Genomic DNA, 14,292 nt, shown 5'->3' with positions numbered 1-14,292 from the left:
GTACTTTGAGAAAAACAGCTTGCTATGGTATAGTTAGCTTGTTATCCAGCTGTGCTCCTGATTTGTACTTTATACTCTTAACATCACTGTGGCTCAGTTTCTTACTCATGAAAGTCAAATAAGAACGTTTGCTTTTAATGTGTATCTTGGTAACTTGGATAAGGTGTCCCCATTGTTGTTATATAAGTTTTTGAAAAGTAAAATGTTGTAACACTTCACAGGTTGCTCCATGGGATTCCACTATGTGGCAGCTGGGTTTTTCATATAACACAGAAGATAATGAATATTTCATAAAAGTAAAGAGTTGTATTTTACATAAATATGACTGCTGTGAGCAATGAATATACCTTGAACCCAAATAATATAGAGTTAAATTACACATTTTTTAAAAATATGATATTTTTTAAATATAGCTCATTGACATTTATTTTTCCTGTATTTAGAATACACACTAAAGCAACATGTAATTATTCAGGCTTTCCATTAAAAGTGGCAGTAAGGATGATTAGTAAAATCTATAGGATATTATTTATAAGAAATAGTTCTTTATGGGTTCAAAGGAAAGAAACTGTTGGTGGAAAAGTTTGTTCATTCACTCACTTTCCAACATAACTCTCTAAATTTAGAATTTTAATTAAATATTTTTGGGAGTGTTTCAAGTTTAAAATAAGATAATATATGCAAATTGCTTTATAAACTTCCTACCACTATATTCTTAGAGATTATCACAATTAATAAAGTAGTACACCAATTGTTTTAGAATTTAGGCTCAACTAATCATAATAACAAAGTTGCATATTTAGAATGGATCTCAGTGACAATCTATTGCAATTCATTTTAAAAAACAAATTCACACTATTATGAGGAAAATATCACCTAACTTTGAGATCACTCCAATTGTTGGGAAGTTTTTTTTTCTTCTTTTTCTTCATCAAGCCTAAATTTGTTTCTTTGTGATTCCCAGACATTCAGTTCTGTCCACTAGGGCCATGCATATAACAGGTCCTACATGGCAACTCTTAAAAACAACTATTATGTTCCTTCTTTATATTTTTTTCTCTCTGCTAAATATCTCTAATTCTTCAACTATAATTATATAGCAATAATTCATGACCCTTTTCCATTTTAGCAACCCTCCTCATGATACCTTCTAATTAATCAATGTCCTTCATAAAATATGACACTCATAAAAAAGGCTTTATTTCCATTATTTCCTTAAGAAAAGCACAAGGAACTTGCTTTGCTAAGATGAAAGTAATCTGGATCTAAAACATTCCCATATTCTATGCTGATAATAACTCTGTGAGGGAAAAAAAGGAAATCAGATTAATGTAGCATAATCTTTTGTTGATAAAAATATTCTGATAGGCTCTTTGTAATGACTCCTTCCTTTTTCCTTCCTTTTCTACATTTTCACATGCCATCTCCCGTCTCTCCCATTTCTCTCTCTCCCTCTCTCCACCCCATGTTATTTCCTTCATAACTTCTCTTACCACCACACCCTTTTCACTATATCAGTTCCCAAGAAATGATTTTCAGATTTAATACCTGATACCTAAATGAATTTTTGCTTTTTAGGCTACCATCATAAGTCACCAGCACTTTTCCTTCTCCCTTAGGTCCTGGAAAGAACATTGGATTGAAGCCCAAAGACCTAGACTTATGTTCTCCCTCTGATATTTAATAGCAATATGACTCTGGGGATCTGGGGAGGTCACTTTGCCTCTATAAATCTCAGGTTTCTCATTATGTATTTTTGCCTTACAGAGAAATATACAGACATAGCCAGATTCCTACTTTGCTTATATTCATCCTATGCTGGCAAAAACTGATTATCAAATCAGATATTCTTTTAGGCGAATGTCTAATAATAAAGGGCACCTGAAATATTCAAAATGTAGAATAACTGTTTATATAGTTTTTCCTCCTCAAACAACTGTTCTGACATTTGTATCGATGGTGCCAAAGTAATTTACAATTTACATTTGCAAAAAAGTTCAATGCCATTTTTCTCACCTTTTTTTGTTTTGAAAAAATATTCTATTAACATGCAGTGGGTCTATTATCTTAATTTAATTTGTAATATTTAAAATTTTATGTTTTAATTTCTAATATGATAAATATTGATAGAACCCATATAAACTAAAGCTCTTTGGGATCTTTGACAATTTTTAAGATTTTAAGGTGGTTCTAGGACCAATATTTTTAAAAACTGAAGATTTAGAGTAATATAGGACTATCTTTCATAAAATGAAATCACTGTTGAGTAATTCAATCTTTAAAAAGTTTTCTTATGTTGATCTGCCTCCTATAACATATACATTCTCCTTAGTTTTGTTTTGGGGAGTAAAAGCTCCTTTTTTCACTTAAGAAATCATGTGAATTCAATGATGTATCCTCACTAAATATTATTATCAAGATAAATAATATTAATTCATCTAATGACTTTCCAGGATGAATCATATAAAATAGACAATTGGATGTGGAGTCAGAAAGATTTTTCTCATATACTGACTAGCTATGTGACTTTCAATCTTACTTAAATTAGTTTTGCCTCAATTTCATCCATAAAAAGAGAAAGTTTAGCTTGATACTGTGGTAGGTCGGAATCTACAATCATATCATCTAAACACCTTTCCACTCTTATTTATCCTCCTTTGGACATTCTTTGGTTTGTAATGTCCCTTTGGTTGATGCTCCAAATGGGGCACAATACAACAGGTACAGCTTGACTAGTAAAGAGTATAATGGAAAAAAATACCCTTGCTTAAGATGCCATTGTTCTATAGAAAGCATAAAATATTTGTAGACAGTAAAAATACTTGAGATTATATCTGCCAAGACACATATAGGAACATGAACACAATTACAAAATGGTCTTCACAAAATAAGTATAGATCAAAATAATTAGAGAAATATTAATTGCTCATGGATAGACAGCCAATAAAATAGAGCTTAACATTTTTACTCTTTTCAGTAGTCACAATTCCATGGATCACAGCTATTAACCAACTAAAAGTGAGAAAGTACCAGTCTTTTTCACATGAATTGCTGTTAAGTCAGATCTCATTTTGAATATACACAGTTAATTTTTATTTTAGAAAACTGAGACAGAACATTAAAAAACTATAGACCAATTTTCCTAATCAATATTGATGCAAAAAGTAAATAAAATATTAGCAAGAAAATTATAACAATATATCATGAAGATCATACAGTAGGCCACATTTATACTGACTCCAGACTCACCACTCTTATCACCAACTATCCGGATCAAAGGAAATGAATAGGCAATTTTTAGAGGAAGAAATCAAAGCTATCAATAGTTATATTTAAGAAAAATACTCAGAATCTCTAATAAGTTAGAGAAATGTAAATTAAAACAACTCTGTGGTATCACCTCATACTCATAAGATTGATTAAGATGATAGTAAAAGAAAATGATAAATGCTGGCAAAGGATGTGGGAAAATGGGTACATTAATGCCTAGTTAGAGGAATTGTATCCACCATCCAAATTGGAGAACAATTTGGAACTGTGCCCAAAGGGTAATAAAATTGTGCATACCCAATGACTGAGCAATTCTACTAATAAGTCTATATTTTAAGGAGATCAAAGACAAAGGAAAAATGTAGGAAAAATATATAGAAGCTCTTTTTTGTGGTGGCAAAGAATTGAAAACAGAGGGAATGCCTATTATTTGGGGAATTGCTGAATATATTATAATATATGATAACGATACTAATGGTACTATAAAAATGAAGAAGCAAATGGTTTCAGAAAAAACCCTGGAAAGTCTGAAGTAAACTGATGCAAAGTGAAATGAGCCTAACCAGGAGAACAATCTGGACAGTTAATATTGTAAGGAAAATCAATTTTGAAAGACTTAATAACTGATCAATACAATGATCCATTGCAACTACAAAAGACTCAAGATGTAAAATGCTGTCCATCTCCAGATGGAGGACTAATGGATTCAGAGTACAAGATGAGGTATATTTTCTCTTTTATTTTTCTTGCTTTCAATTTTTTTCAACATGGCTCATGCAGAAATATTTTATATTACTATAAATATATGCATGTGTGTATGTATTTATAATTTCATTTTCAATGGGTGGGGAGGTGGCAGAAGGAAACAGAGAATATGAAAATAACAAAAAGCTCATGGCTTGCATATCTTTTTTCCCCATGGAGATATATGTTGCTTTTATTTTTTTAATTAATGAATTTATTTTAGAATATTTTTCCATGGTTCCATGATTCATATTCTTTCCCTCCTCTCCCCCACCACTTTCCCATAGCCAACAAGCAATTCAATTGGGTTTTACATGTCAAGACCTATTTCCAAATTATTAGTGATCATTTAGAGTCTACATTCCCAATCATGTCCTCATTGAACCATGTGATCAAGCAGTTGTTTTTCTTCTGTGTTTCTACTCCCACAGTTCTTTCTCTGAATGTGGACAGTGTTCTTTCTCATAAGTCCTTCAGAATTGTCATGGATCATTGCATTGCTACTGGTAGAATAGTCGATTTTACGTTCGATTGTGGTGTATCAGTCTCAGTATAGAAGGTTCTTCTGGTTCTGCTCCTTTCATTCTGCATCAATTCCTGGAGGTTTTTCCAGTCCACTGGAATTCCTTCAATTTATTATTCATTTCAGCACAATAGTTTTCCATCACCAACAGATTTCACAATTTGTTCAGCCATTTCCCCAATTGAAGGGCATCCCCTCATTTTCCAATTTTTGGCCACCACAAAGAGCACAGATATGAATATTCTAGTACAAGTATTTTCCTTATTATCTCTATGGGGTAAAACCCCAGCAGTACTATGGCTAGATCAAAGGGCAGACAGTCTTTTAGCACCCTTTGGGCATAGTTCCAAATTGCCCTCCAAAATGGTTGGATCAATTCACAACTCCACCAGCAATGCATCAATGTCTTTGCCACATCCCCTCCAGCATTCATTACTTTCCTTTGCTGTCATATTAGCCAATCTGTTAGGTGTAAGGTGGTACCTCATAGTTGTTTTGATTTGTCATAGCTTGCATTTCTAAGTATTAACCTTATTGTTCCATATGCAATTATTCCAAATGGAAACTTATACAATCATTTAAGAACATTTTGAATTCTGACTTTACCATCTAACATATTTTAGCTGGCCTTCTTGGGTTTATGCTATCTACAACTGGGTTGAATTGCTCTGAATTTCTATGGCATATATACTTAACAAATTTTCATTTGATCTTATGTCCTAGTGTATTATTCCCCAAGTATTTTATGTCTATCAGACTTGTCTTTTCTGTCTGGATCATTAGTTGTTTAAAGACAGCCTCAGAAGCTCTGTATTGGTATGTTAATTGATGCTTTCTTCAAAAAGAGTCAAAGAATAATTGCCTTGCAAAGAACCAACGAATAACAGAAACAGAAGTGATGGTATCTATGGAAATAGAAAACGAAAGATGGGATGGTTATTTCAGAATAACTCTCTGAGTGTCATCAGATTAGCTGTCTTCTGTTTTGAACACTGTTTAGGATGACCACAAAGTCAGTATCACGTTAGAAAGAAGTATAAAGATGAGAAGATATTACATGACATTATTTAGAAACTTCAACCTGACCTGTACATACAAATTTTCAATTAAAAATATGGAAAGTTTATAAAAGTAAAGATACTGGTTTTGTCACCATTTCTTAGAAAAGGTTACTTGGGGAATCCTTGGAAGATGGTGGAGAGAGGTAAACCAAGATCCTGTTCTAAGTTCTCATCTATCCCAGTAAACCAAAACAGGGATGATCAAGCCTATGATTTTATTGATATAAGAAACACTCAGGTGAGGAAACTCTACTAATTCAGCTTGGCATTTTCTCTGCAACTTATAGTGTTAGAAAGTTGCCTAGGGCACTGTGAAGTTAAGTGACTTATGCAGGTGCACACAGTTTGTGGCAGAGGTCAGATTTGATTCCAAATATTTTTGTCCTGGTAGCCAGTTCCCCGTTCCCTATGCCACGATATCTTTCAAAATAACTTTTAGCAAATCTATTTTGTGCTGTTTGAGACCTTGCTTTTATGCATTATGAATTAAAATACAAAACAAATAAGAAAAAGTAATTACACACATCATAAACATGCAATTGTGATAAGAAGAGGAAAATTGAAAGAACCCAAAACAATGTAATTTTTATATAAGTCAATGAATAACTGGCACTTGAACTCCTTTCCTTCTATTCACAGTTGCATGAACCTCCACAACTGAATGTCAATTTCAAATGATGATGGTAAAGAGTTTGGAGAGTTGGGGAGGTGAGGTTGGTCAAGTGGGGAACATGCTACTCACCTTTTAGGGACAATTGAATACTTAGAAAAAAATAACTTCTTATTTGCAAAAAATAGATGAGGGATTTTGTAGTTCATAGTTAAAGAGGTATTATAGTGTGTCATGCCTTCATGTTGAGAAAGAGAAAAGAGGAAAATATTAGAAAAGGAACCTAGAACGACAAACTATTTCTTATTTTGTCTTAATTATAGTCATTAAAAATAGGAGATACAAATAAAAAGGTTTTTGATGAAGGGCAAAAAGAAAACCTGGAGTGGTTTCAGCGTACTGATCCTGAAGCCCATGGTCCTGAGGGAAAATAACTGGGAGGGGACACTAACATAAAATTAAGTAAAAAGAGTTGAGACTTTTTTTTTTTTTGGAGTAAGTACATGGGAAAAATAGGGGTAAAGCTAGAAATAATAGTTAAAAATTAGTTCCATTATAGCCATAGGAATTTGTCTTTAATAGTGTATTCTTATGTAAAAATTAATAGACTACACTATAGAATTTTTAATGTCTTTACAAGTAAAGGGGTGATTTTTTTAAATTGATTAAGCCTGAATAAAGGGAATGCCCAGTAAAGATATTTCCATCTACCAATGAAACTGATTATCCATTATGCAACTTAAAATCTTAGTTTCTTAGGGGCACTGAAAGATTAAGAAACTTGTCAAATATAATGATGATGATGATCATAACTAGTCTCTCATTCTCCCTCTTTCTTTCTCTCTGTATATATGTATATATTTGTGTGTCTAAATGTATATATGTATATGTATACATATATATGTATATGCTTTAAGACTTGCAAAATGCTTTACTTAATCCACACACTAACCCTGTCAGATATGCTCTATTACATTCTAATTTGTCATTTACCACCATTTTATAGATGATGAAATTGAGGGATAGAGAAGTTAAATGACTTTCTTGAGGCCATACAGCTGATATTTGAGGCAGAATATGAATCTGGGTCTTTTTGATTACAAATCCCCTGTTCTATCCACCTCTGCATCCCACTGCCTGTATGAGCTTAAAATCGAAGCAATCCAAAGGCAGTATTGACCCCCTACCTCACTATAATTCTCATTTAAATAGCTACTTAAATTTTGGATGCAAAGTAAAAAGAAAAATTAATCATTTAATATATTAAACATGAATTCACATTTTCAAGTAAGTAATAATTGGTGTGAATAATTACTAGGAAAGCAGAAAAGGTAACTGACCTATTTCTCATCATCTCAAGTGCTGACATCTGCATGAAAAGGATTAGACTAGAGCAAATCAGTGAGTTAGATCAGTGATTCAGGAGAGATGTTTCACAGAAAAATATTAAAATTCTTAGTTTGCATTTAATACTCAATAAATTATAATAAAGAAGGAGATCACTAAGGTAATAAGCTTTATAACTTCTCAGCTAATTTAGCAACAATTTCTTCCCTTATCCCCTGAACAGCAAGTCTCCTATTTTCTTGGCTTTTTATAAGAGCTACTTGAGAAGTGGACTTATGCTGAAATTTGACAGAACAAGATAAAATGACATTCTAAATATCATTGAGTCATATTTTTTTTCTCTATCTACTCAGCTTTTAGGGCAACTGAGTGTTATTCTTTTTTTTAAGTTCATTTAATTAATTAATTTATAATATTTTTCCATGGTTAAATGATTCATGTTCTTTCCCTCCCCTCCTCCCTGGCTATGGAGCCAGTATGCAATTCCACTGGATTTTACATGTGTCATTGATCCAGACCTATTTTCATATTATTATTTGCACTAAGGTGATCATTTAGAGTCTACATCCCCATTCATATCCCCATTGAACCATGTGATCAAGCAGTTGTTTTTCTTCTGTGTTTCTACTCCCACAGTTATTTCTCTGAATGTGGATAGTGTTCTTTCTCATAAGTCCTTCAGAATTGTCCTGGATCATTGCATTGCTGCTAGTACAGAAGTCTATTACATTGCACCTCAGTGTATCAGTCTCTGTGTATAATGTTATCCTGTTTCTGCTCTTTTCACTCTGCATCAATTCCTGGAAGTCATTCCAGTTCACATGGAATTCTTCCAGTTCATTATTCCTTTTAGCACAATAGTATTCCATCACCAACAGATACCACAATTTGTTCAGCCATTTCCCAATTGAAGGGCATCCTCTCATTTTTCAATTTTTGGCCACCACAAAGGGTGGCTATAAATATTTTTGGACAAGTCTTTCTCCTCATGATCTCTTTGGGGTATAAACTCAGCAGTGGTATGTCTGGGTCAAAGGGCTTTTAAAGCCCTTTGGGCATAGTTCCAAATTGCCCTTCAGAATGGTTGGATCAATTCCAACAACAATGCATTAGTGCCCCAATTTTACCATATCCCCTCCAACATTTATTTTCTAATAGTTCAGGAGCTCACACACCCTTAGATTCAACCTATCTGTCAAATCAAACGTCTTTGAGATGATGAGGAAAACAACACTGAGTCTGATTTGTTAAATATGTTAACATGGGATTCTTCCTGAACAATAGACCCAGGAATAGAAAGGAACTATTGAAACAAATCACGTATATAGTTAAAAAATATATCAATTAACCTCTTTTCAAGAATGAGTAAGTGGTTTTTAAATAAAATTACTCCCAAATGAATTTTTGTTTCTGGCACAAATTAAATATTATTGTTATTTAGAACAGCAACAATAATAAGGCCTTATTATGAAATGTCTTTGGCTTGAACAGTTTGAAAATAAAATATTTATTAGCACATTTTCTCCTTAATGAATCTCTGTAGGGCTAAATATGGGGAAATTTAGGAAGGCTGAGTAATATGGCCATAGTTATGCTTTTAATGGAAGGTTAGGGGCTAGAACATTTTCACTGAAGTAGTAATTCCCTATTAATTTATAATTAATAATGGGTATAGTGCTTCAACTTGACTCTTGATACTTGTTGGAAATTCTTTTATCTCTTATACATCCTGGATTATTCTCACAGTAGCCATTTCACATGCCCTCTTTTACAAACCAACAATCTCCCTTACCATCATTTAATTCTTCTTTTCTCTCCTAAAGAATAAGTCAACAATTCCCCTTGCTGCCCCCAACTCCAAGATCTTGATAATCTCTTTCCCCTCTCTGGTCAGAAAAAAAAACAACTATTGGAGTCTTAAATGCCCCGAACACATAGTCAGGTTTTAGATCTTCTCCTTGTCCAGAGGACATGCATTTCAATATCTGGTTGCGTCCATGTAAATAATGACTCATACCAAACTGTGCCTTGGACTATTAAAACCATGTCTCTATCCCAGTCTCTCACTTGCATTCCAGTTCCATGTTTCTTGCTGATTGTACTGTTGTCACTCACTTTAAAGTTATATGCAAAACCAATCTTTTTATCTCCTTCCCCAATAAGTTATTTTCCCCAAATTCTTCATTGTAATATTGTCGTAGCATCATTAGTGTTATTTTTCTCCCTTTCTTTTCCTTTGCTTCTCATATCCATTAATTAATCACTTAGTCCCTTGCATTCTTCCTTTGAAATCTTCTCAAGGTAGAGTCCTCTAATTATAACAAACCTGCTTTCTCAAGTCCAAATCAGGACCCAGGGTCTGAGGAGGAAGAATATCTTTGCAAAACCTCAAAAAAATGTACATGTATTTCTTAAAATCAGAATTATCCTGGAAAAAAATGGAATGGCTGGTAACCATAATAGCTTCTTCCTATCTTTTCTCACACCAATTTATCCTAGATACTACTGCCAAACTATGAAAACATTTTTTACCATGTGATTCTTCACCTCAAAAATTCACATCATCTCCTTTCAGTCTACTTCACTAATTTTAACCACTTCCCACTCTTATCTATGCAAGTTTGTCTCTGTACTCCAGTCAATTGAGACTTCAGGCCTTTTTTTCTTGTTATTTTTCTAAAAAAAACTTTTTAAACAATTAGTTATTGAAAAGTTGAATGTGCTGTCTTGAGAGGTCTCCCTCAGTGGAAGTCTTCAAGCAGAAGCTTAATGACTAGTCTAGAGTATGGCAAGAATTTTTTCTTCTGTATAATCATATCTCCTATCAGCACTTTAGAGTAGAAAGGCCCCAATTCCTGTGTAATCCTGTGTCTGGGAACTGGGTCAGAGATTCTACTGTTTTTTGCATTTCTTTGTACTTGGGGATCCTCAGGAATGTGTTCCTTTGATAGATTCTCACTCACAGGAAAGTTTTACAATGATTTTTTGTCTAACAGAAGGCAAAGCATCACCTATCCATCTGTGGGTATGGGAAGGGGTGGATAGTTTGATTGGAACACTTCTTCATTAGCTATTTGACATTTGGAGATGTCTTGGTGTGTTCAAGGAAGGAGCTGAATAACCAATAAACTGATATAATCAATCAACTTATATTCTTACCCCCAAATCAGTTTTCTTGAGATAATCTTAATTGTAAGAGTATTACAGTGAACATTCCTTATAGTTAGTATTTATATAGCATTTTAAGGTTTGCAAAGCACTTTATAAATAGGTAATAATATTAAATCATTCGATGGCAAACTCCAAAATTCTGTGATTTTTGAGGTCCTTTCCCATTTTGTATACCTATGTATGGCCTATTTGAGAGCGGATAATTAACGTTGAATATTATTTATTAGCAATATTTCTATGTGAATCCATTAATTATCTCAGACCCCAACCTCTAAGGGTCAGCCAGTTCAGTTCTCAAGTGAGGGTAATTTACTCTCATGCTTCATTAATAGATTGCATACTTTATTAATAAATTATGTCATACTTATAGAAATGGCCTCATTTTATTTATGGGTTAAAATTCTGAGCATTACAGAGGAACTGAATTGAATATTTTTGGTATTATTTCTGATCTTCTTGTTTGTTATCAGATCTAAAAAGAATGGAAAGAATAGAATCTAGAGGATGGACTAACAAGTGTGAAAATTGAGCACAAGTTTGTACCCCTTTTTTGGTATCTGTTTCTCTAGTGAATAGGGTTTTCATTCAGCCACCACACTTTGACTGGGTTAAGAACAAAGCCAGAGGATTATCTGTATAAGGAAGAAGCCTTGTGGCTACCTAGAGATCTGGAAGATATTTGCCTCTTGTCCCACATGACTGCTGGCATCTAGAAGACTGGCCTCTGACCCAGAATGAGGTCAAGTCTGGCCAAGCGGGAAGACCCAGAAAAAGTGGTGTCATGGGAAGGGGGTAGTATAAATTATGGATTGGAGAAGTTTGTGGTCTTTTTCCTGGCTAATGGACAAAGGAGGTGGGTTGAGAGCTCAGTGGCAACCTGCCATGTGATGGACAAGCTTTCACTAATAAATAATTATAAACTAATATATAGTCTCTAGAGAATTTTAATTTTACAGAAGGAAATCAACATTTTTAGGAATATTAAATGAACAAAAATGTTGGGCATAATTTGATTTGTTTTTGATATCTTCATATTGTTTAAGAAAAGAGACACCAACTCTTTTGAGATGATTAGGCCAAAGTTGCTCAGTAATAGTTAGATGGACTGGTGTAATGAACTATCTGATATCCTTTCAGTGTCGCAATTCACATTAGAAGAATAAAATCTCAGTTTTGGAAGAATCCCTGTGCATTATCTTATCCAGCCTTTGTTAATCCAAATGATCCTTTCAGAAGTTTCCTTAAAGGAACTCGTTCATAGTTTAAAACCTTTGTTCTAGATAATTGTAGAATTTATCCTCTACAGAGCTTGATTGTATATAATTGCTAGTATGCTTCATCCATTACACTGTGAGTTCCTCGAGAGCAGGAATTATCTTTTACTTTTCTTTATATCTCCTTTTTATCTTTCTTTATATTGACTGACGGAGCATGCACCTCCATGGCCAAAGCTGGTATAACTATAATGCTTACCAAGAGAACCTGTGCAACACGAAGATGGAAAATTTCTTAACTTTGCATAAATTACTACAAACATTCTCTCATTTACCTTTTCTTTAAAGTGCATTTTGTTCATCGACATTTTTAAAGAATAGCTCTCCTTCCCATATAGCATTTGAAAAAAAAAAAGGATGCTAAAAATCCAGAGCAGGTGTTGGAGAATCCTGTCTACTCAAAGATATTCTAACAGAAAACACCAAATCTGCTCCACATATATGTTACCTTCTGTGCATGTGAATAGGAGCTCTAAGTTTAAATTGTTAGGATTAAGTCTCATTTGTGTATTGTCTTTTGTTAGGATTAAGTCATACTTGCATACAGTTTTTTTGTTAGGATTAAGTCACATTGGTATGTTGTCTTTTGTTAGGATCAGGTCTTACCTGTATATAATTTTTGGTTAGGATTAAGTCACAATTGTATTTTGTCTTCTTGTCCTTAAGTCATTTGTTAGGCCACAAAAGCATTGCCTTAATATGTTTTGGCTCATGGTCTTTCCTCCAGAAAAGAATGTGTCTCTGTGTATACCACTTACAGATGAATATTTTGATGAAAATGAAGTATTTTTCTTAATACAAAAGTAAAAAAAAATGGAAACTTGGCTGGATAGCTGACAAGAATTCCCCTTGTCCTTCCTTTCCCTTCTGTAGTTGGATCCAATCCAAATCTTACCTTTGTGAAAAAACATCCCGGTAAGGACTGCCATGCTGCAATGCAATTCCGTATCCTCTATCAGCAACGGTGTTCCCAACAGTGTAAAAGGAGCAGTCTGGATCATTGATGGCCACATATTCCAGTACAGCTGCATCCCATACAAAAGCATAATTTCCATACTTCACCTGCAGTGAACAAAGGACAGGGAAGAACAGGTATCTCAGTTTAAATTCATAGAATTAATAAATCTACATAAAAACCATTCAGTCACTTACTTAGTCAACGTGTATTTAGGTGCCTTTTTGTGCCTAGCAAAGAATTACAGAGGATAGAGAGACTAAAATTAAAACAATTCCCGACTTCCAGGGGGTTCTTCCATAGTGAAGGAAATGACTATTTTCCTTTTGTATTCATATTCCCAGAAGTAAGGAGTCATTGGAGCTCACTGAGCAGAGGAGTGATTTGGTCAAATATATGCTTTAGGAATGTCACTTTGGCATTTGTGTGCAAGATGGATTGCAGAGGAGGAAAACTATAGAGGCATATTTAATCATGAAAAGCAGTGAAAAAGGCAGGAAAATATATTTAATAGGAATAAACGAATACCTTAGTCCTTTTTGCCTCCATTTGGAAAGATTAGTTTTATTGTCAGTGAGAGCCTCTTAGAGGAGATAGCATTTTAGCTGGCTTTTCAGGGATACTGAGGAATTCAGAGAGGGCAGGAAACCCTTTAAGCACAGCTGCCAATCTGATCCTTCAAGATACAGAGAACACTGTGGCTGAGAAATTTCGGGAATCAGGGTTTGTATTGAAAAGGAAAGGAAGTGTAGAACACATGAAGGAGTCAACCTTAAAACCAAACAGGCAACATTTACATTGAGCAAAGGTATTTATTTTCCACTGAGAGAATGTCTTCAAAAACACAAGTATGTGGGTTTTGAGGAACCTGAAGAGAAGAAACTGGAGGAGGTTACAGGTTTACATAATGTTATATAAAGGGAAGGGGTGGCCCCTTTAATTGGACAACTGGGAAAACTTATGCCTAGGACAAGAAACATACTTTTGCTTCCTACTAGCATGTGGCAGATAGAACAAAGGGAGGCAGGGGATCTATTCAAGACATGCTGACCTTTTGGGGCTGGAACACTGCAAAGCTACTCAAAGTAGATATCACCATATCATGATCTTTCTATTCTACAGCAATGATTAACATCACAAAAGCCATTAAAATTTGTTAATCAATAATTGTTAATAAACAAAGGTAACATTAACAGGAAATTGTAGTCAGGTTTTAGTGAATGGTGACAAAAATGAATTTGGATTTGATAATTAGGTGGTTGTTTTTGTTTTTAGAGGGCTAAATTTCAGTAAAATGGTGAGAGTTGAAGTCATGTGGCAAATCATTGAAGAGTGAG

General features: G+C 34.0%; 1 protein-coding gene across 1 annotated transcript in view; it reads right to left on the bottom strand.

Annotated features, from left to right (window-relative positions):
* Positions 1-14,292, bottom strand: part of GRID2 (glutamate ionotropic receptor delta type subunit 2) — a 1,955,631-nt gene that overhangs the window by 152,058 nt on the left and 1,789,281 nt on the right. Inside the window, exon 14 of the mRNA XM_007495736.3 lies at positions 12,896-13,062. Coding sequence (XP_007495798.1) covers positions 12,896-13,062 — 167 coding nt within the window. The remainder of the gene's footprint in view (positions 1-12,895; positions 13,063-14,292) is intronic.

Source organism: Monodelphis domestica, chromosome 6 (genome assembly GCF_027887165.1).
Source record: "Monodelphis domestica isolate mMonDom1 chromosome 6, mMonDom1.pri, whole genome shotgun sequence".
In the NCBI taxonomy this organism is placed as follows: domain Eukaryota; kingdom Metazoa; phylum Chordata; class Mammalia; order Didelphimorphia; family Didelphidae; genus Monodelphis; species Monodelphis domestica.
The sequence above is the reverse complement of the archived record's forward strand: the minus strand, read 5'-3'. Positions and strand labels throughout refer to the sequence as shown.